At 43.8% G+C, this 24,029-nt stretch overlaps 1 protein-coding gene across 5 annotated transcripts in view; it reads right to left on the bottom strand.

Moving 5' to 3' along the window:
• The window catches only part of LOC113166207 (genetic suppressor element 1-like), a 31,399-nt gene extending 14,359 nt beyond the window's left edge, over window positions 1-17,040 (bottom strand). The window contains exon 1 of one of the 5 annotated variants that reach the window (XM_026366224.1): window positions 16,393-17,040. In XM_026366224.1, coding sequence (XP_026222009.1) covers window positions 16,393-16,429 — 37 coding nt within the window. In that variant the 5' untranslated portion in view covers window positions 16,430-17,040. Of the gene's footprint in view, window positions 1-2,001; window positions 2,271-3,889; window positions 4,109-4,921; window positions 5,091-16,392 lie in introns of those variants that run through there. The other 4 variants (XM_026366225.1, XM_026366223.1, XM_026366228.1 and 1 more) reach the window with 4 other exon arrangements.
• Window positions 17,041-24,029: the final 6,989 nt, after the last annotated feature.

Here is a 24,029-nt window from a genome sequence, read left to right as displayed (position 1 = left end):
TCATTATTGCTGTCTGTAGGAAACATCAAAGCGTTTCAGTGTTTGGTGACTCACCAACCACTGGTCCAGAGACCAAGTGACTTTCATTGACCTGGATCTTAACTGCTATTATGGCTAAAACATTACAAACTGGTAAAACTCACCCCAGCTTTGCCAAAAATGGAAATTACATCTGGGTGTGCCTCTATTCAACCATACACAAACACACACCTACATACACAACCACACTCTTCATGCTTGGCATGATGTAAGCGTTAAGACATGTTGGGGCCTGTGTCTTTAACACCTTTTTTTAATGTGTCTCACTCTCTTTGACTTACTCTCTCTCTCTCTCAAACACACACACACACACACACACACACACACACACACACACACACAGACAGACAACAAACACCTACGGTACTACGCGGGGGACTGTGAGGACAGCAGGGGGACCTGCTCTGTCCTGTCAGCTCATTAAAAAAAGCACAATGTCTGTGTGTGTGTGTGTGTGTGTGCTTGAGGGATGGGTTATTAAGATGGAAGTAGAGGTTGTAACACACTACCTACTCATTAACCCTCATCATACTGGCATGTCTGACTGTGTGTGTGTTCCTGTGTCGGCTACTATGTTGAACACATTAAACTAACTATCGTCATTTGTGTTTACAGTTACCTAATGTTGGAACAATAATGAGTGTGCACACACACACACACACGTACTACTAACATGGAATAAGCTATACTTAAGTTTTAGGACACTATTATTTGGCTACTAAACGTGATACTACTCGCAACAACAGCTACTGTTGCAGTTACAATAGCTGGCAGACATTTTTAAATTCCTCTGACGAGCAAACACACACAAAGAGAGAGAGAGAGAGAGAGAGAGGCAGAGGAAAAGTAGCCAAATGCTTTACAGCCTCTTAAACTTGTCTGTAATAGCAGTCAGAGCGGCGTCAACACAGCAGTCTCCAGGGTTACTCTTGGGGCTGCTAAATGGCTTTACTAGCTCCAGTCACTCTGCAGCTCGCACAGAAACACTTAACACTTCCTTACAATCCATAAACAACGAACACTCTCTCTCGCTGCTGCAAGAACACTCTCACGAACGCACAAGCGGGCACGTAAATTACCATAAACATCAGGAAAATGACATAAGACAGAACAATGACATCAAAACAGACGGATAAAGGGTGTCTGTGTAAATACATGCAAAGATAGGTACATACACAATTAGCTGACTCATGACTCAGGCACTGTGCATCATAAAACGTATGCATGTGAACCCTAGGGACCAAACAGCCAGCATGCATTTATGGTCCCGGGATAAATGGAGCAGAAAAATCACATACTGTAATAACCAACACCTCCAGCAAAACAAAAAAAAAACAAATAGGAAGCACATCCAAAGACAGGCTGCAGCAGAGAATTAATAGCACACAAGCAGTAGAAGAAACAATAGAAAAGTATGGAAAAATGTAGCAGTCATTACCCTGTTTTAAATCAGACAGCACTGTACGTCTGCCAGAGCAGAGCCGTGTTTACTGTGCAACCATAACAGAGTTGAGATGTTAGTGAAAGGTCTATAAATTATCAGCCCAACAGCTTAGAGCAGAAATGTGGCATGTCAGCAGGGACAGGACTTCTCGTCTTCTCTCTTAAACTCAGGCCTTCACTTCCACCTCCACATCCTTCCTCGTTCACTGGGCCCTACCCCGTTCCTCCAATCAGTGTATTGGATTCAACTCACTGTCTTGACATGGAAAATATAAATAGTATCTGTAACTTTTCAGTATCTGTCCACGTTATCATTTGATCTTGTCATTTCCTCCTCACTATCTCTCGCTCTTCTGTCTCTCACCATCGCTCAACAGCCTCTCCCATCACGTCGGCTACATTTCTGTTTTTCCCCCTCTATGTCATCGATCTCTTCTGCACAGCGTGGCTCAGTCTCGCCTCTCTCTGATACGGAGATGATGCAAAAAGATAAAACAATCTGAGGCGCAGCAATCTTACTCCATCTCTGTTGGTTTCGGCGCCTCGTTGCATCTCGCTCCCACCTGCAGGTTTTTATTTGTTGTGTGTTCAGTGTTGGTGGTGAAGGTGTACACAGAGGGTCATGTCAGAAAAGTTGACAGCCACACTTCCTCCTCCTCCTCGGGCTCGAGGCCGGCTCAGCTCACCAGGTGCTGACACCGCTGTGGCTAGACCTCAACCATCTGAGCAAACATGTCAGGGTGAACACACAGAGAATCACTCTCGTTGCACAAAGGTGTATGAAGACACACAGACCGGCCTGTCGGGCAGGTGTTGGATAAATATAAAGTGCAGGTTGCAATTGAAGTCTGTGCAACCTGCAAGACTATCGCTACAGAAAACAATGATGTTTTTGTTGAAGGAGACATGTGAGGTGCGCTGTGGGGCAGCAAATCAGAGCACAGCTGATACTGATGCCTCTAACTAAATTAAGTTTACAGATTTTATAGATTATTTCCTGGTTTATTATCACTGTACAAATTTAGTCAGAGCAATGAGGAAAACAGCCTTAGCAGTTCACTCATTACAGTAATCACCTCTGTCCTCTGTGTCCGTTTGGATCCCTGCTTTTTTGGTAGAAAAGAAGTGACAAAACGGGGTCTGTTGGTTCTGTGAACGATGCAGACCTCGCTGTGCATCTTAAGTTTGGGCTGCAACTACGGATAACTTTTATTATCAATTAAGCCTCTTATTATTTTGTCTATGAATCACTTGGTAAAAGATGTCCTCTGTAACATCCTAAAATATCTTGTTTTGTCTAAATATGGGTCTCAATCCAAAGATATTGAGAACAGTGGCTGAAGCTTTTACATGTATCCTTAAAGAAATGATAAAATTAGCTAGTGATCAATTTTCTGTTCATCAAGTTAATCAAATTATCATTTTAGCTCTAATCATAAATAATCCTGGAATACATTAGAAGACTGATAAGTTTAATGATTGATGTAATCAATATTTTCAGTAAACCTAAATGGCCCTTTTGCTACTTGAGTTATTGAAGAAAGTGTTGAACCGTTTTAGCCAACGCCGACAAGAAGTCCCTAAAATGCTTAGACAAGAATAAACATTCAAACAATCTCACCATAACTAGAAAATTAATATATTGATAAATTGTTAATGATCAGTTACTAAACTATTTCCCACGTGAGGTTAATATAGTTCTTTGAATCTGGAAAACTTCAAATGGAGCCTACAGAGAGACTGATTCAGCTGCTGTGTCCAAAGTCAACAGTGAACAGTTTTTATGGTTTGGTCAATTACTTGTTTGGTCTGTTAATGTGTTCAGTGTGTCTTGTTTTGTCCCGACAACCATCCAGGCTGAGATGCACAGACATGAATATATACAAAGTCTTAAAACTCACAGTCTTTAGGACAGGTGTGGACTAGAAGACGTTTTAGTTTGATAAAGGTTGTTATGGTTTAGGGGATTATGTTCAAAAGTTTCATCTGTGCTACAGACAAAAAACCAGACTATCACATATCGTGATCAGATGATGACACACAGTGATATGTGATAGTCCACTAAAACCAAATATAGGGAGAATACAGGGGGTGATAAATGTGTCCTCCTCAGTTTTAACAATGACTAATATCCTACATCATTTTTATGATTAAAAACAAATTAAAATCCGAAGCCATGAGGAGTGTATGAGCGAAGCAGCCTGGTTTACAGTAGCTATCTATATGAGAAGGAGGTAATTAAAGAGATTGGAGGTTTACTCAGTAACCCCTGCTGAGCAGCTGGTCTACGGCAGGTCAGGAGCAGCACATGGCGCATGGAGCGTGTGCGTGTGTGTGCATGTGTGCGTGTGTGCATGTGTGTGTGTGTGTGTGTGTGTGTGTGTGCGTGCGTGTTGCTGAACTCCACCTGCGGGCTGTGTACACACACAAAAGCGACGTGATCCGCTTGACTGCTGCTAATGCGCCCGGCGGCATCTATCTGTGCCGAACAATACCGTCGCCGGATTAAAGAGCGACTCCTGCAGCTCCCATGGGTGCTGTCTGACCCACCATCACCAAAAATAAATAAATAAATAAATAAATAAAGTGGGTGACACATCGCAAAGTTTCTGGTCTGTGTTCATGTCCGTTAAATTCACTTCCTCCTACAGGAGCCGTGTTTGATCACCGACAAGTTTGACAAGACAGATAACATAACAAGGAACCACGAACACTCTGCAAACCGCACCTCCTGCAGCTGCGTCAACGCGCACACGGTTAACCAGGCGGAGCAGGAAGTGGCGCATCTGACTTCAAAATAAGAGCACGCCACCTTCCCCACACGCGTCGACATTTCATTTTCCTGATGAAAAGAATATATTAAACATGCTCCTGCTTTGATTCTCATTAAAAATCGCATCTTAGGAGTCGTTATGGGGCACTAAGACGCTTGCTCACGACGCTTTATTTTGAAAGTGGCCAGCAGAAGTGGCTTTCTCGTCGTCCTTGATAAATCCACATCTTCACATCGTCCGTCAAGCTCAACCAGTTCCAGTATTTTGCCGACTGACTCAATCACACATTACACTGTGGTCGTTTGTAGTTCATGATAGCGTCGCCTTGAAAACACAAACTTCACTTCCTCCATCGGTGCGTTTGAGGTCGATTTAAAAAAACAAACAAACAAACAAACAAACAAGCGAGGATAGAAAAGCGCATAAATGTCGAAATGAAACTGTAAAGTCAAAGTGCACAAGACAGAAAAAGAAAACACGACAAAGTGAAAGTCTCACAGGAGAGGAAACTGTAGGTTGAAAAGGGAAGAGCTGTAAGAGCATTAAAGTCAACACATCCTCATCCGAGCTACAACTCAACCCTCCTGTTAACTTAGAAAGCAGCACATACAGGTAAACAAAAAGCCTTACGATTCACTTATTTAGTAGGAAAACACGCCACTTACCGCTTCTTTAAATACGAGACAATCCGCGGCTTCTGCGCATCGCTGTGTAAATGAATAAATAAACTAGAGCTGTAGTAGATGTAGTTTGTGATCTCCTCGATACCAGTCCAGCACACACACGGCTGTGAAGATGATGTGAGATGGAGAAAGACAACACTGTCCTCGGGGAGAGAGAGACAGAGAGAGAGAGAGAGAGAGAGAGAGAGAGAGAGGCGGGGTATGAGAGGGGAGGGGAGGGGAGGAGGGCCAGCACCTGCTCCACTGATGCTCCCTGGGGAGATGGAGGTGATGGAGGGAAGGAAGATGTGGCCCCAGACTGCTGAGACCTCAAAGCCTGGACATGTTTACTGTCCACCAGAGACAATCAGAGCTGTTCAAGTCAGCTCCTCCTGCTGCTGCACTGCACACAGACTAGTACGCTGTTTTAATTCAACATAATAGAACTTGATCTATTCTGATCCTACAATCACAGTACTGCATCTACTAAATCTAAAAACTTTAACCGCAAATGAGTAATGACAGTGTTAAGAAATACCTCCAGCTGTATTTTAATGTTGTAGGTGGTTCAGGTAGCCGACGTCTTCTTACTACACGTCAGATAACTGTACTGTATGATGTGTGTGTTGTTTCTGGCCACCAGACTGATGCAACATCGTTTACTCATCTTTAAGCTTCGTTCTGGACAAACTGTCCGTCTGCTGTTTGGTGCTGAGCGGGTATCGTACAGGTACAGAGCTTTTTTTTTTGTTAAATCAGATGGGAAGAAGGTTGTGGGTCATTCATTTGCTGACAGAGACAACACTCAGGTGTTGTTATTACTAATCACTCCTTTCACCTTACAGTTGAATCCATAGGCAGCTTAGTTACTACAATTGTTAAAAAACAACAAAAACATAAATAAAACACATTTTTGTTACAAATCCCGCTTCATATTTACGAAAGGCACCAACTTAATGCATGAAGTGTCACGTTATAAACATGTTATTCATCTGTCATCATGCGCTATAAGCTCACTCAGCCCACTTCATTTAGTCTAATATTTCAACATCTCCCCTGGGCCTGCCTCTCTGTCTCTTTCTTGATCGTTCCTCCCTTCATCTCCCCATCCCTCTCTCTTCATCTCCCAAGCAGCTGCTCCACTTTGCAGCTATTTAACAGCTGTTTTGCATCGATTTGCGCTTCCGAGTGCAGATTTCTACCTTGTCCATCTTCTTCCTCCCACTTCCTCCTCGCTTTTCCTCTCTTCCTCTTGCATTTCTAAGATGCCAGAAACACACTAACACCAAACAGCCTTGATGTTTTCCTCAATGAATAGACTGTCTCCTTCAAGTCTTTCCCTGAGATCCATTCAGTGATGAAAGACACGCACACACAAACACAAACTGGCATGCATACATCTAATAGAAACACATATTTGTACACACACACACACACACACACACACACACACACACACACACAGATTAGCCCTCCACCCCCTCCACCCCACTTTCCTACTTTTCTCTCTATGGGAACAACAAGTACTGAAGGAAGCAATGGAAAACAGAAGAAAAAAAAGTGAGGCTCCTGTATAATCCCCAAATCCCTCTCTCTTGTACTCAAACCTACACAAGAGAAAAGAAGGGGAGTGAACGAGAATTGTGTGTGTCCGTGCGTGCACATGTGTGTGTGTCTGCATGTGCGCATGTGTCTGCAGAGACTAGTGTAGCTTGATGTGATTTATGGTTTGGCTGTGCACTGCAGGCAGACGCTCTCAGTTTTCTCTGAGGTGGGTGTCTCACCTCCATCCTTTGTGACCTGTGCAGGTTGTTGAATAGCTGTGTGTGTGTGTGTGTGTGTGTGTGTGTGTGTGTAAGTGTGTGTGTGTGTGTGTGTGTGTGTGTGTGTGTGTGTGTGTGTGTGTGTGTGAGGCAAAGATAAACACTAAACTCTAAAATGTACACAGGTGTACAGCATGTGTGTAAGTGCAGGTGCATAAAATAAAAGATAAACCTTGTGATCGCACATGTGCTGCTCTGTATATGTGAGAGTGCCGGGGTCAAAGTGCACAGTGTGTATTCTCCAAGTGGGTTATCCTTGGACTACACTGTAGGATCCCCCATTAAGCAGCGTGTAAAAAAGACCAAGCACAGAGGCCATTATGAACTCTGGCAGTAATAGCTCCAAGAATCTTACTGCCTCTGGAGACCTGGTCATTAGCCTATTCCTCTCTCATAAAGCCCTCTATCCATCACCCACGCAAGCATACACACATTTGTATGCAGACGCAGCCACACACAAACACACAAGCACATGCACAGTTTGTCTCCTGCTCTCTTTCTCCGTCTATTCATCTCTGGTGAAGAAGACTATAGCGCTGGGGACAGTGCTACAAGAACAATTCACCAAGACATCCACAGATGTCTTTGAAAACAGATGCGGTTGCTCACACATGAACACACACACACACACGTTCTATTTGCACACGCATACAGATGCTCATTTACAAAAGCAGCGAGGCATAATATCAGCCATGAACCCAAACCCCTGATTATTTAAATGTATTCCTCCTTCCCCTTCCCATGAAAGTGAGATGCTGTAGCAGCCTGTTAGCTTTGGTCAGGTAGGAGATTACAGGCGATACCACTGTCACATACAATGGTGCAACGTGGCCGGACAAGCGTTATAATGGCAACTAAACACACCATCCGAGCATCTACACAAACACACACAGACACACAAGTGCATGCGTGCATATAGACGCCGTGAAGCAAAAATTAAATGGCAATTCAAACAGTGAAGGCAAACTGCAGAGACAACAAGGAGGTGAGTACACTCTTTCTCTTCAGGCAGCTGCACACACACTGTACAATTGTCCCCAATCAACATGCAAAACAGCATGTGCAAACACACACACACAAAGCAGAACAGATTCACTACTGTCTTACTAGACACATACACTCGATGTATTTACTTTCATTTCTGCCCATATGCAGAAACACCCTCAAAGTACACAGCCTTTAGCCAAAGTAACTATATACATAGGAGCGTGCATGCCCATACACAGACACACACACACACACACACACACACACACACACACACACACACACACACACACACACACACAGAGTACATTGTGTACCAGCACATTCAAAGTAGAGTCCGGAGAGTAGAGATACCTGGAGATGGAGACACATTGGCAAAGGTAATGCTGGAGTCAGTCACTCTGTCCTCAGGCAAAACACACACACACACACACACACACACACACACACACACACACACACACACACACACACACACACACTGTAAAGATAAGCACTAATCCTGTTTATTACCTCCTCCCTCTCTGCACTCTCCCTCTGTTTTTCATTTTATCTCTCTCTCATTTTCTCCCTCTCTCCCCTCTTCTCTTATTTTTCCTGACTCTCTTCCTCGAGCCTATTTCGGCGGCGTGCACACCACACCACACACACGCAGACAATGTCAGTTTACTCCTGTGATGTTTGTTGGCCTGCGGCTGAGATGAGGAAAACGGGGAGGGTAGTGTTGATGTGTGCTGCTCTTTTCCAGCTCGAGCTCTGTTCACGTCCTGCAGAGAGAATTACCTTCCCTTTGTCTGTGTGAAGGGGCTGCTGCCTTTACCATCTGTGCAGCGGATACAGTGGCAGGCGTGTGTGTGTTTGTGTGTGTGTATTTCTGTATTGCTGTATTTGTATAAGATTCAACATGAAGACATTTAATCTGATGTCTTTAAAGGTACATTTTAGAAGTGAAGATAATATATAAATGTTGTTGATTTACAGACTCTTAGTTTTAAACATGCACATATGAATGTAATCAAATTATTTGATTCCTCTATATCACACCTGTTTGACCCGTTTGCTTAGACTGTAATTAGACAGGAGTCCAGTGAAATGCAGGCAAAATGTGTTTCTCTTTCTTCCAATTGCAGGAAATGTTTGAATTAAGTCTGAGTCATACTTTAAAAGATGATGCTGACATTATTTCATGTGTATATGTATCTTATTTACACTGAAAAAAAGTCTGTCTCTTAATATTTCTCCCCATCATATAGTAATGATCTGAAACAGCTGGACTTTGCTTAAAAGGAATTTTTTTGTTTGGACTGTTCTGAAAATGAAGATTAATATTCTACTTTTAATAGAAGCGAATACGTCCAACAACAGGACTCACAGCAAACTGCACAGCCCGCTGTCGTGGGTATGAAGAAACATGATGTTTGTGATGTTCAGTAATGATTTTGAATAGTTTTTGGAGACAATAAAGGAAATACTTGTTAATAGAAGACATTTATTGTTTGTTCTGGACTTTGGATTAATTTGTTTGTGTTTTTCTAGAGCTGAGTTGTTGTTTTTTTCGCTTGGGGAATAAACTAAAAAGAGGAACTTAATCAAGCATTACATTAAACCGGAACAGTTCAGGAAGTTGTGGGTGAATTCAACAGATTAAACATAAACAAAATCACACACTTTCTTTCTGTCGTCCTTCCTTGTAACCCTCTTCCTCGTCACTTTCGCCATATGTTCTTCATCTCAGGCTGTCCTCATTCCTTCATCCCTCAGCCGCTCATTTCCTTCTCACTCCTCCCCTCTTATTTTACCCTCCTTTTCTCACCTCTTTCTCGCCTCTGTGTGTGTCCGCTCTCCCTCGCTCGCTCTCTCTTAATGTTTCTCCTCCTCCCCTCTCTCGCTCTCTCTCCAGATGGGTGGCAGAGAGCAGCAGCTTGCTGTGGTCAGGCCAATTATTTACATAATTATGATCTCCCACTTAACCACATGATCCTTTACCTGGGCGTGGGCAATTAAAACCAGGATCATTATGCAGATTATGCAAATACACTCGGAAGCAGAACAAGGTGGCAAGAGATCGCACATGAGCATACACGTGCACTGTAAACACGCGTGCACATATGTGTGTTTGAGCACTGGTGATATGTGTGAGCCACAGGGTAGACATGTAAGCAGAACATGGTTGCATATTTGATACTTTCCTGATTTGTTAATTGCATTTTCTTTTTATTTGTGCTACTTACTGTCCACAAAAGATCTACATTTACAAATGTGCATGCAGTAGTTTGCATGATGGGATTAAGAAGGATGGTTGAAAGAATCCAACCTCAGTACTGTAAAGGTGAGTGGGACTTTCAGCAGAAAATGTTCTTTTAGCACAGAAAAATCTAATTAGAGAAACTCAGCAGGAACAATGTCACAGTTTCTCAGGATACCAAATCCCTGCTGTCAATGGTTTTCATTAAAACTGTTTCCACCATCACCTCATATGTTTAAAGAAAACATAACAAATTAAGCTTTTTGTTAATTATCAGTGTTTTAAAATGTAATATAGGTAATTAACAGAAGAAAAGTAATGTTTAATTTAATTGTGTTAATTATACAAATATTCGGTGTCTAGAAGCAGCCATGATAGTCATTTCAGAAATGGATTTCCCCCACATGATGTCATATTAAACACATGTGTATCAGTATCACTAGAAATTATTCTTGCAGAGCTACAGTGTAAACGACATTTTTTTCTAAAAGTGAGCTTCTGACCTTTAGAGTCACACTGTAACTGTGCTGACTTCTTGTTTTAACACCGCTGGTTAGAAAGAATTAGATGCACAGCGAGGGGGAAGGGTTAATTAGTTAGAGAGGAGAGGGCAGTCATCCAGTTTGTGGTTGTCTGTGTGTACATATCTTTCTATGGCTGCTTGAACAATTTTTCTTCAGTAATTATTGTTGTGAAGACATTTGGTCAGTCCTGCATTTAGCTGTGATGGTTAAAGCTATGGTTAGCAGCTAGGGATTGTATTATATCAACTATAGTAAGTAGTCACATGTGCACTGAGGACCTGCTAACATGATGAAGTCAGGTTGCAGATAGAGCCATGCCCATGGGTAATCAACAGGCCCCTCAGAAGCGACATCATTGATCGTGTGTGTGTGTGTGTGTGTGTGTGTGTGTGTGTGTGTGTATGTGTGTGTGAGAGAGAGAGAGAGAGAGAGAGAGAGAGAGAGAGCGCGAGGTGACTGTAACCCTGTAACCCTCCCAGCTGGAGCATTGTGGCACCTCACAATGTAAACACACAACTGCATTATGAAGCATAGATGCCCTGTTTGACAGTATAACTGCCATCTAACTCTCTCTGTGGGAGCCATTCCCCCCACACACACACACACACACACACACACTAATGTACTGCACGCACACAATTGTACTCACTACCACATTCAATCCATTATGTTTTGACATGGTTCATGAACATGCAGATGGTGCAGGACCAGCGGTGGCAGAGGATCTGAGCACGCTCTCTCTCTCTCTCTCTCTGTTCCACTCCCGTAGACATACAGTAAATGTGTTTGCCTGTGTGTGTGTGTGTTAAGGAGTCCAACTCCCTGTAAAAGATATTAATGCCACAAATTTTAGCTGCTGTATTTTCATTTGGCTAATCATCCTGCCATCTGCTCTTCATCATACACCGAGCTGCTTATTACAATTTACTCTGCATGCGTGTTCTGTGAGCACGCGAGTGTCTGTGTGTTTGTGTTTGAGTGAGTGAGCGAGCTACCAGGAGTTGTCGTTATCACCTCGGGTCAAAATCTGCTGGCATTTATCCCAATCTCCCCTGCTCAGTGAGCAGGAAGGCTGCCGTGTGTGTGTATGTGTGTGTGTGTGTGTGTGTGTGTGTGTGTGTGTGTGCGTGTGTGCGAATGCTTGAACGAGAATCTAACATCAAAGCTTCCTGCTTGTCCTAAATGAATGTAAACATCAGACACCAGGCATGTTTGCCTGTATGAGCATGAGTGTGTGTTGTGTGTGTGTGTTGCTGCGTCTACTGTACATGTGCTTTAAATGAAACCTCTGTAATTAACAGAGCTCATTAGTGACACCAGCTCTTTGACCAATTAGTTAACCTTGCTTTCTTGCTTACTTGTTTGTTTTCTGTTTGAGACGTGTTGTTTTATTCATTCCTTTTCTTTTGCACACTTCTGCCCAGTTGATTTTTACCCTCTCTGGGGGATGGAAAACATGAAAAATAGATTATGGTTGTTTTTGCACTGTTATTTTCTTGGCAGTGGGAAGTTGCCCAGCTCCTACATGATGTTCGCCTGTATGTGTGTGGTTTTTTTTATCTCCTCTGTGTTATCAAGCCGTTGTCATGGTCTTTTATTCATCTCATTAATAACAGTGTCCTTGAGGTGGAGCACCGTGACCCTGTTTTCATCGGCAAACGGTAGTGAGCACAAATACGCACACAGACAAAGATGCAGACACACACACACACACACACACACACACACACACAATTAACAGCAGAAGAGAGTCTGACAGCAGCTTCCTTTGAGGCAGCACCCTTCTCAGCTCCATGCATGAATACACAAAGACTTCCGCGCACATACATACAAGAAATCCGACTAAACACATATGCGTGCCTGAAGCTTCTCCACCCACTGAAACATATATATATATATGTACACATTTGGTGCCCTACTTAAAACAAAGACTCAAACGCATAGATTGAATTCTGGCTACAGCACCAAACCTCATATACGAGGCAGAGCCCACTTGGTATCTTAACCGAGGTAAAATGAAACTGAAGGAGGTAAGAACTGAGAGGGAAGTGGAAAAGGGAACCTCAAGGGCAAGAAAGTCAAATTAAGGAACACTGATCAACCACCGAGGCATCCTCATTGTCTCATTAGAGGCTCTCAGGGCTAGTTCGAGTGTGTCTGCACCACTAAACAATAGCCATGCTGGATATCAACAACATTTGCAGTGAGTCTGCACTAAACTTGAGCCATCTGTTGATTCTTTTGTTTTTAATGCATTTTCTGCTATTAGGGACTCTATTTGTTTCTCTCCCTTATGCTCACTGCCACTTTGGCGGCTCTCTGGATGTTCACAATGCATTTTGTAAGTCATTGCTCCTCCGCAGCCTTAAATTAGTATTTCTTTGTGCACATAGAACTGCCGCTGCTGTTAAATGCAGAAAAAAAAATATATTTAGGGGGAAGTTACCAAGTGGCACCAAATGCTCACTGTAATACAAAAGCCTGAGGCTGAGTGTGTGTGTGTGTATGTGTACGTTCAGGTGACATGTGCCATAAATCACAAGCCACAGTGTCCTTGTAGCTCTAACACATATCATGGAAATCAATGCAGAGGTCAAGTCGAACAGAGATACCCAGCCCACGAAAATACCACAGCAGCCAATAAATATGGCAGGCTAATACACACATCAACAGCGCGGCTTTCTCACCCTATTGAGTCGCCACGGATAATGCGCGCGGGTTGTGCGCACTTGAGTGAATGCATACATGGACAGCAACACAAATGTCACAGGCTATGCGTCCATTTGTCATGTAGACATCTGAGCTGGGATTGACCTGGTGACACGATGAGAACTGGAGATGAATGATCTCATCCTGGCGGGCTTCTGCTGAGAATATTAAAGGATATATGTGGTGTGATCTTTGTTTGTCTTACTGTCAACAAATCGCATAAAAAGACCAAAACCAACAATACTTGTTGATTCCACTAGCGAGTATTGTTTGTGGAGTCAAAGCTGAAAATACTTGTTTCTTGGTGTAATTAGCTCCATTGTTGTCAGATTGCTGTAAAAACACACCAGTGAGCAGCACTGTTCCACTGAACATATTAATTTATTCATTATGACAAACATGGGCATTGTAGTGTGTTATATGAATGAAACATATCACGCAAACTCTTACTACAGAACCAAATCTGTAACTGTACTTACTCCAAATAATAAATGTATTTGTATCTGGCTGATTCAGTAAAATACTTTTCATTTCAAAAATTCAAATTTCCTGCAGTGACAAATGGTTTTAGGCCAAACAGGCACAGTCACGGTGAAGAAGGAAGCACTGACAGGCAGACTAATGAGCTTTTAGTGTTGGTGTTTTCTTCGAGAACTGTAGCATATGTGATTTTGTTTATTTCATGATTTGCAAACGCCTGTTGATGCTACTTCTCCTGGGATTAAAATAATATATTTCTAAAGAAAGAATACATTTGGATAGAGATTGAGAACGATCTCTATGGCTGAGAGAAAACAGTGAACTGCTTTAATGTGTGTGGCGCAAATCACCGGGGGTCCGGAGAGTGGGAGATAACAAAATGCCACTTTCTTTTCCTTATGATACCATGTTAAGGTCAGGGTGTGCTCTAGGTAACAATGGGAGAATGTAGTGCGCGCGCGCACACACACACACACACACACACACACACACACACACACATACACACCCTCTCTCTGCCATATCTTCTATCTCTTCTTCCTTTTCATGTTGATGGCTTTATGAAAGATTTCCATGTAGATAATATGTGTCATTAACCTGATTTTCTATTGTTGCCTCTAATTTCCATTCCTCTCTCATCCTTACTCTGCTCCACTCCTTCCACCCTGACTAATCACACAGTAATCACTCCACACTGCACACACACACACACACACACACACACACGCAGCCTTTACCCCTCACCCCCGACACTGTCAAATGATCATTGAGGAGCGAGCGTGTGGCTGACACTGTCTCCACAGCAACGGCAGTTAGGACCAGGAGGGGGGCTGGGGCATCTTCCAGTGTGTGAATGACGAGAGCGCACACACACAAACACACACACACACACACTCACATGAAAACATAAACACGCACACAAACACAGCATAGACAGGTGCACACAAACACACACAGAAACACACACTGAGGAAGGTGCCAGCTACGACAAAAGCCCATTTACACACATGCACAGTCAAGTGTACACACGCACACACGCACGTGCGCGCGCACACAGACGTTCAAAAGTACACACACTACACAGACATTAAGTGAGACCTAGGAAACTGAAAAAAAAAAAAAGATGAAAGCGAGAGTAGAGAGGAGGAGGGGAGGTGGATGTTGTTGCTTCCTGGAAAGATTTTCTTCTGCTTCTTCTTCTTCATGTCTCGTTCACATGCACACACACACACACACAGAGAGGACACACACACACACTCACACACACACTCACACACACACAGAGAGCACACACACACACACAGAGAGACGGAGAAATATACAAACAATGACAAAGCACCACATAATAACTCTGATTCAATCATTTATGAAAGCAGATGTATAATTCAGAAACCAGCATGAAACATTCACAAGGCAAAGAACATTGTTTTATCTGCCCCCCCACCACCCTCTAATTCCCCGAGTCAGTCTCTCCCTTCCTCCCTCTCTCTCTCTCTCTCTCTCTCTCTATGTCAACCCTCCTCTCTTCCACTTTTCACCTTTTGCCACAGCAAATCATTGACCACAGTGTCGGCCAGATCTCTTAAAACTCAGCGATCAGGTGTCAGGGGTTAAGAAAAAAACATGTAAGGACATTTGGTCTTCATACAACCAGATTTCTGTTGCAAACATTATCATTCATGTCGTTTCCTTTGCATCTTAAATTACCATAATCCCAGTTTGCATTCTCTTCCCTTCCCTCTCCTCTTCCTCTTGTCTTTTAAATCCTTTCTTCACGCCCTTCAATTTTCTCTTTTTTTTTTGTGTCATCCAGCCATCAGGCATGTTTAAGTACTTTTCTCAGGTAACCTCACACCTGCCTCCACTCTGACGCTGGCACGTCACACAAACAATAGACGCTCAGGCTGCTGGGCTAAATTAGAAGTATCAAAAACCTGGCAATAAGAGCTACATCCCAGAGTTACTACTGACAGTCACACAGAGAAAACCCCACAGTTACAGACAAACCTTCATTTCACCCCATTTATTATCAAATGGTCTGTTATTTAATATGTCAGCTAATTTCATCCATGAAATTTCAGAAAACTTTTTTTTATCAATTGTATTCTAATACTTGTTTTTCTGACTGACCAAAACTAAAAATTATACAGTTTAATACAATGCAAGGCAGAGAAAACCAGCAAACGTTCACATGTGAGGAGGTGTCATTTTTTGGTTGAAAACTAACAAATCAATTCTGAGGTCGGTAAAGAGTGTGAAGTGTACTGTACAATATAGAAAATTTCATAACTGTAGATATAATGTTCATAATATTGGCAACATTAAAATACGCCAATAAAATAAAACACCTAAAGGAATGCAGTGTTTCACTTTGTTGACTAAGAAAATAGAAAATATATCACAGTCATATCAACAGTCTCTGTGAAATCTTAGTTTTAAAATGATCAGACGTTGTGATTTTAAAAACAAAACCATCATTCAACACAGTGGCTGAGTTATCCAGGACTATTGCAGAAGCACAGGTCCTGTCTTTCTTTTCTTAGCAGAAGACAGTAAATCAATGTGACATTGCTCATGCTATTAATTATGCCTTCAAAGAATGATTGAATGAAAGGGAAATTCACTCTCTGCAGCCCACAGTGTGACAGAATAAAGAACAGCAGCACAGGGCTGAAAACAGAAAACACTCAATAGAAATGGTCTTACCTGGGAGATAGAAGTGTGGAGTCTTTAATCCAAACATGGTCCTGGAACGGTTCTCCACTGACTTAGAGAGGAAGAGTCTGGGTTACAGGAGGCAGGGAGGGGATGGTCAGGGGGACCGCGCTGTGGTAGGCCAGGTTAAGGAGCTTGTTGTTGGTGTAAGTCATCAGACGGCTCCAATTTGCGACTCTCTCTGTGGGCCCTGCGGGTGCAAGGAAAGGAGGAGGGGAGAGGTCAGCGCCTGTCTCCCTCTCTCTCCTCCTCTTCACCCTCTAGACCGAGTAGAGCGAGTGGGGTCAGAAGGAAAAGAGAGGAATGAAAAAGAAGAAGAGAAAGAGACAGCAAGATTGACAGAGAGGAGGGAAAATACTCCACAAGCTCAGGATGGGTGACAGTGTGCTCATGCCATCTTTTACTGAGGAGATCGCCTGGGAGGGAGAGCCTCTGAGAGAGTTAGGAGGGTGACAAGAAGGATAGAGAGAGGGGGAAGGAGTGAGAGAAAGAGAGTCTTCAGCCAGCGTCCTCTCCTTTTTTTTTAGTCCTGTGCTGTGTAATCCCTTCCTTGTTATTCATTCAGCTGCCTCTTGCTCGTTTTCCTGAATAATGATCTGTTTTTCTCTGCCTCTGTTCTCTTTTCTGTCTCTATTCTTGCCTTATCCTCCCTTCTTTTGCCTCAGTCCCACCACTGACTGCTTTGCTCAGCGAGCACAGAAGAGGAGGAGGAGGAGGAGGAGGAGGAGGAGGAGGAGGAAGAGGGAGGGAAGCAGGGAGAGAAGAGAGGGAGGGACAAAGGGAGAGAGGGAGGAAAAAAGAGCGGAGGAGAATCATAAGACGGGTGAGTGAGGGAGAGATAAATGAGTTTATGTGAGTGAGGCGTACACACGTGTGAGTGTGTGTGAGTGTGTGTGTGAGTGCATGTGAAATATGAAGAGAGGAGGAAGGATGATTTGTGTGTGAGTGTGAGTAAAAGAGAGCGAGAAAGAGAAAGAGAGAGGAAGAGAGGGTGTTGATGCAGTTCTCATTATCAGTAGATTGGACTGGTGCCTGAGTGACAGCTGATTCATCATGGGAGAGATAGAAAGGGAGAGTGAAGGGGAGGAGTGAGTGTGCGTGTGTGGAGAGGGGGGGGGGTTAAAACCTGCCCTTAAGCATCTGCTTCATTCAGATCTCCTCGTCGTCTTCTCCTCTCTTTCTTTATCTCCTTCTTTTGCAGCCTCCACTCCTGAGAAGCAACAGTCTGCTGCTTTGGAGCACAGACACGCTGGTGCATGGCGTGATGTGACCAGCATAATTGCAGCATCGACACACATACACAAACACGGCCCCCTGAAAACGTGTCACCAGCTCCCATTGATTAGATAGGCCTCATATGTCTGACACATCATGTTAGTTGGGCTTTCCATCAATTACTGTCCACTCTTGGCGAGCTAACGTCCCATCTACTGTCAGTGAGACCCAATTCTATCACAACCACGGCAGAGCTGGAAACCACTGCCCACACACACGGCATCAAACCAAGCTGCATCACAGGGGAATGATGTGACATTATCAGCAATTATTTGAGGTGGTTCTGTGGTGCAACAATGTCAATGGTGCAGTTTTGGAGCGTGTTGTTGCCACGTGTGGTTGAAGTCAGTGTGTCCATGGCAGCCCGGAGGAACCTGGCGGCTCTATCGCTGTCTTCATCTCCACGCAGTAGCCTTCATTTCTCTCTGTCACTTCCTCTCTCACACATATGGTGCATGCAGCCACATAGTCACACAGTGTTTGCTTCACAGCGTGTAAACGTATGAGAATACAGATGGATGCTCTAATGTAGCAGTGTATTTTCCTGTCTCAGCTACTTCAGTCCTTTTCTTCCCACTTCCTCTCCATTCCTACTTTTCTGGCCTTTTCTCATTTTTATCTCCCTTCTTTGTATGTCTCCCCTTTTTCTGCCTCTTCTGTGCGAGTTGTAAGGAGGAAGAGTGCTGGTGATAAGATTGATCGTAAGGGTCTCCAAGAGCTATCTATAACCCTCTCTGTCACTGCTGAATCAATGAAGAGAGACCACTGTAGGACACACTGTACACAGACACACACACACACACACTCAGATATAAACACTTCACACACACACACACTCGCGTAAACGCGGGCAAGGGTGCACATTAGGCATGCAAGCAGACATGCAAGCCCTCGCGTGTGCACACACAGATGCACACAAACACGCAGACTGATCAACAGCTGGGAGAGCAGTTGTGAAACATCAGCCAACCACAAACTGACAGTGGGGGCAGACTGGGGAGAAGAGATAAAGAATACTAAGGAAACAGCAAAGAGGATGGAGAGGTAGTGGTGGGAGGAGGGGGGAGTAAAAGCAGGGGAAGAGTGTGATGTGACGGCAGCGTTGTCAGAAAGAAAAAGTAAAAAAGTCAGTTTCTTGCAATTGGTTTTGAGCCAACTTCTTATTGGTCTACTTCTCTGTATGATCAGCCCAAGCTGTAACACATACACACACACACACAAAAACACACCGGCCAACATTTTATAAACACCCCTGACCTCTGGGTCAATACAGTCAAGACCCTTTGGCTCCCAGGGGTCATGCTCTGCTGCACAGAGCAGGGTCGGCGAGGTCAAGAGAGGAGGAGGAGGAGGGCCAACAGAAACACAACACGATCTGTGATGATTACAGACAACAGCCAATAACGAGCGTCCACCTCTGACCTTATCGCTGTGGAAACACAAGGGAATGCCTGTCATCGACGGAGCAGTATAACTCAATCTATCACTGAACAGTGACAGAGCGAGGCGGGTGGGGGTGGGGGGTGGGGGGGGGTGCAGAGAGCCACAAAAAAAAACAAAAAACAAAAAAAAAGGATGTGAAGAAGATGAGGAAAAGAGTTTAGAGATACGGTCAATACCAGCCTCATCCATCCCACAGCACCTCCTTTTCCCTTATTGAAGCTGATGTTCGCTCTTCAAAACAGACAACATCAAAGACACAAGAAGCAGCCAACCCCTCCTTGTCTCTTCTCCTCTCTTCTCCTCCCTGGCTCTTTCTCTATCATTTGCCTGTCAGATGCATGCTGTGGGAGAATAAGAGTTGACACCCCGGTCCCAGCAGCAACCAGGGGCTGCCATCAGCACTTAAACATTTTCTCTCTCTGCTCCTTTCCTCTACTCTCCCCTGTGTCCATGCAGCACTCTAACTGCTGACAGGGAGCACAGAGAAGATGACAAATAAAGGGAGAGGAATGATGGAAAACGAGAGAAAGGCGTCCTCTACCTTTTGCTATTGTTCCTGCTTTCCTTTCTGTTCTTGTTTTCAGTGAGGTCACTGACCCAGAGTGAGCGAGCCTCATTACCCAGTCACTCTGTATCCACTCACATATCAAAGGGGCGGGGGGGTATCTGCATGTGCATGTGTGTACACGGGGGAAAGTAAATATGTTTGTCATTCCTGGAGTCACTCAGGCAGTTTCACTAAAGATGCTTAAAGAGACAACAGAAGACAGACATCTCTGCAGAGAGGAACGACAAGATTAAAAGGACGGTGAATCAGGAATGGGTAGAATGAGGATAAAGGGGTGGTGAAGATAAGGGGATGGATGGTGGGAGGTGGAGGAGGGGGAGGCTTGCGTCGGATCAAAGATAATTGTAAGCGGTAGTCATTATGCCCATATAGAAATGCGAGGACATTTGTTTGAACCGATCCCTCTCATCATTTCTCCTCTCCTCTCTTCATCAGCCTCTCGATGTCTTCCATACCACCAGGGATTTAATTGGACGCTGATGGGTTCAGTGTAACCTCAAGTGAGAGAGAAAAAAAAAAAAAAGTTTGCAGGAATTGTTGGGACATGAAAACTGAATCCACACCATCATCCGCATTAGTCTGTTATAGAAACACTTTAAAGAAGGCAGCGCAATCACGAGCCTGTCTCCTCTTTCCCAAACTTGCGGCCCAGCCTCAGACATTCAGTAATAACACCCTAAACTGGACACTTTTTGAGGTTTGGGAGATTTAGATTGGCATTTATGCAAAGGTGTCAGTCCATACAGTATGCACGCAGGCAACTGTGGATGAAATGGGAGGCATGTACGCTGCGTCTCTCCCCACAAAAAACATAATTTCGGCCCCCAAGCTAAACTCTGGACTCAGGCTGTCTGGTGCCTGTCTGGCCACGAAACTATTCTCAACACACCATTCATGCATGCTCACATAGACGTGTATTATCAGAGTGTGGCCTGCTGAAGCCCTGAGTCAGCACACACACACACACATACACACACAGACTAGGCTGACATTGTCCCACCACAGCATGCATAGCAGCATAAATCAAGACTTAACTGTTAAATAGGCCTGAGCCACAAGGCTTCACTGTACTTCTCCACCTCCAAACTTCCTCGCTGTCTCTCCCTGTCCATCTGTCCTTGCAAGTACGAGAGGAGGACAGCGACACACATACTGAGTGGGAAATTACCCTGCTGCTATGATATTTGGTCTTGTAACTGTGTGTGTGTGTTTATGCACATGTCGATAATGGAGTGTGTACATCTGCTCTATCTATCTATGGTGTGTGTGTGTGTGTGTGTAATGTGATGTGATCTGTCAACCCACACTGCGATATCTACTGATTATCTCTGTGTCTATCCTCTCCTCCTCCATCCCGCCGTCTTTCTGGGTCACTCAGGTCTCACCCTTACCATTCCACCATTCGCTGTACCACTCCCATTATGCTTCCCCTGGGAAAAACATGCATGGAGCACACACCTCGCGATTGGGATCACATCAGCAGAGCTCCCTAGTAGCGACTCGAACTTCCCTCAGCACTTTGCCCTGCTCTGGCTTGACCTCTGAGGTAAACTGTGATGTCTGACCTGGCTCCGCGACCTCTTAACCTCAGTCTGCTTCTTCTAATGATTTCTTAACTCAAAGCGTCATAAATCACTAACTCAGACACAAACCCAAACTTGTCTCATTGTGCCCAAATCATGTTTTTTTCTTTAAGAAAATGTCCAGTCATTTTCTCATAGTGACCTTTTATACCTTTGATGCATGCATGCTAAAGTCTTTGTAGGAAGTGAGGGGACAAAGTGGCATGTGACGAGACAGGCGCATCAGTGGCGCAACAAGCTCACTGATGTTTATCTTTAAAGAAAGAATCATCTTTGGTTCTTTGTTACCACATCAATGACTAGGAAGTTATGAAATACTAAAAAAGATAATAAATATTGCAGCATTTGACAGTAAATGATAAATAAATAGGAGAATATGGGTTGTATTACTCTGTAAGAGTAAGTTTGAGGCATCAGTGATCAAATGGTCTAAACTTGAGGTTCACTCACCAGCGAGCCAGATCACAGAAAGGCTCTAATTCATCAACACATAACTAATTTACTGCACATTTCAGACAGATGTGTTAGACTGCTGCATAACGGTAGCTACACTCTATCATAATGGTCTGGAAATCACAGCTCTGTTTTCTGGGATGTCTGGCGTGTTGCTGAGTGCAATCAGTCACTTGTCAGTCGGCTGTCACTTAGCATCACACATTGCTGAATTACAACACAGAGGAAAGACTGAAGAGATTTTTCTGTCGACGGGAAGCGGTTTTATCAAGATAACTGATATTCAAATGTTTCATATTGCACGGCTCTTGAGGGAAATCCTGGCAGTCTGCAGCAAATAACCAGATCAAGGATTATTGTAGCTCTGCTGCCAGCACAGACACAAACACACACACATACACCTTTGCACACATGTCCAGACACACACACACACATGCATATTACCTGGGGGGGTCTGAGCTCCCCCTCTATAGGCCTTCACCCCACATGCTCATCTCAATTAATCACCCAACAAAACAGATGTCAGGAACAAAGGAACGATCCCCAGGCCTGTGGGGTAAAGATGGGAGAAGGAGGGAGGTGTTACCAGGAGGAGGGAGGACCGGGGAGGAAAAGCAGGGGGATGAAGGATGGCAGGAGCAATAGGAAGTAGGTAAAGGAAGAAGTGCATTTAGAGCTGGGTGGTTTGTGTGAGGCAGGTGACTAGAGGTTGCAGGGGCAGCTAGAGTGGGATGTGTTGCTGTTTGTGCGCTTTGAGCCAGGCCTCACTGTTACTGTACAATACAAGATGAAACTGTAAAAGAGTAGGAAAAATAGAAGAAGTCACGATGTAAGAGGGGGAGAGAGCGAGAGACGGCGAGAGAGTGAGAAAACAACAAAGCCCTGGAGATGAAAGACGGTCTACAAAACAATGGATACAAAATAATGCTCTGCAGTGTGCAGAAATAGAGCAAAGATTGAAAACCTGCCAAGATAAAGACAAACCCCCGCTTTTGAACTGTCACTTCACCGCGATACTGTCAGAAAACAAATGGCAATCTTGACAGGTTTCAGCTGCTTTGAAAGAGACAGAATCATATTTTATTCACAAACGCATATTTTATGGCTTTTATTGCAAAGATCGTAACCTGTTGTTAAGCACTGAATTCTTGTGCTAAATTATTGACATCTACATAATGTACAGATGGAATGAATGGGGAATAGGTGACAGCAGAGGAAATAGGAAGCAAAGAGAAAAAGGGGGTGGAAGACAGGGAGACAGCGGAGCTGCAGGGCGGAGGGGATGATGAGACAACTAAATCCCTTAGATTTTTATTAGTTTCTACATGAATCAGTGAAAAATGCTACAAAGTCTGAAGTCTGCACACTACAATCTGCTGACATTATCACTACTTCCTTTTCATCCATCCATCCCTCCTTCTAAGGCAGCTGTCTCTCTTTCCGTCTGCCTGTGGAGTGTGGACAGTGAGAGTTACAGCTCGCATCAATAACAGGAAGATAACGGCCCAGTCTTCGGTCTTCAAGTACAGCCTTAAATCACATCAGCCCTGGAGGGAAGCAAATGGAGAGAGAGAGAGGAGGAGAGGGGGGAAAAAAAGCACGTATACGGCACATTACTGCAACAACAACAGCAACAGTGCAGCGTTGGTAAAATACACACAAGCTGAACAGAGATGTATTAGGGAGAGAAAATTACAAGAGGACGTCAATTTATACAGCATAAAAAACAAGGCTCGCTGCTGTAGGGCAGGAGAGAGAAGGAGGCACGTTGACTCACAGTGTGTGTGTGTGTGTGTGTGTTTGTGTTTGCATCTGTGTCACCGCATGTCTTCAAACCCATTTTTCAGAATCTTTGTATGAGACATTACTGAGCTGCAGCAGTCGACGTGACAAAAAAAAAAAAAAGCCCTTAATGAAGCACTCCGCCCTAGTGACTACACCAACACACATGTACAAACTATTGTTTCGAAGGATAGTTCTGGTTTATTCAACTTGGATCTTATTTTGCTAGTTTTGGCCAGTGTTCCTATTATATAACACTCACCAAGCTGACTGTTGGGAACTGGGAACGCTGCTGAAATGAGGCCTGACGAGGCAGGAAACATCCGTCGGACGATCAGATGGGTTTAAAACTCACAGGTTAGCCAGAATGAACTGTGAGAAAATTTTAAAAAAACTGTAAATTCATTACTCAGTGCGCCTGTACACTGCAAACTGTGATGGATATTTGTCACTGTTCATTTTTCTTGTACATTTGTGAGCACGTATATCATGATCATCATTTAAAGGTGACAGTGAATTTAGCA

Source organism: Anabas testudineus, chromosome 6 (genome assembly GCF_900324465.2).
Source record: "Anabas testudineus chromosome 6, fAnaTes1.2, whole genome shotgun sequence".
Taxonomy (NCBI): domain Eukaryota; kingdom Metazoa; phylum Chordata; class Actinopteri; order Anabantiformes; family Anabantidae; genus Anabas; species Anabas testudineus.
This window is presented reverse-complemented; position numbering and strand designations above follow the sequence as displayed.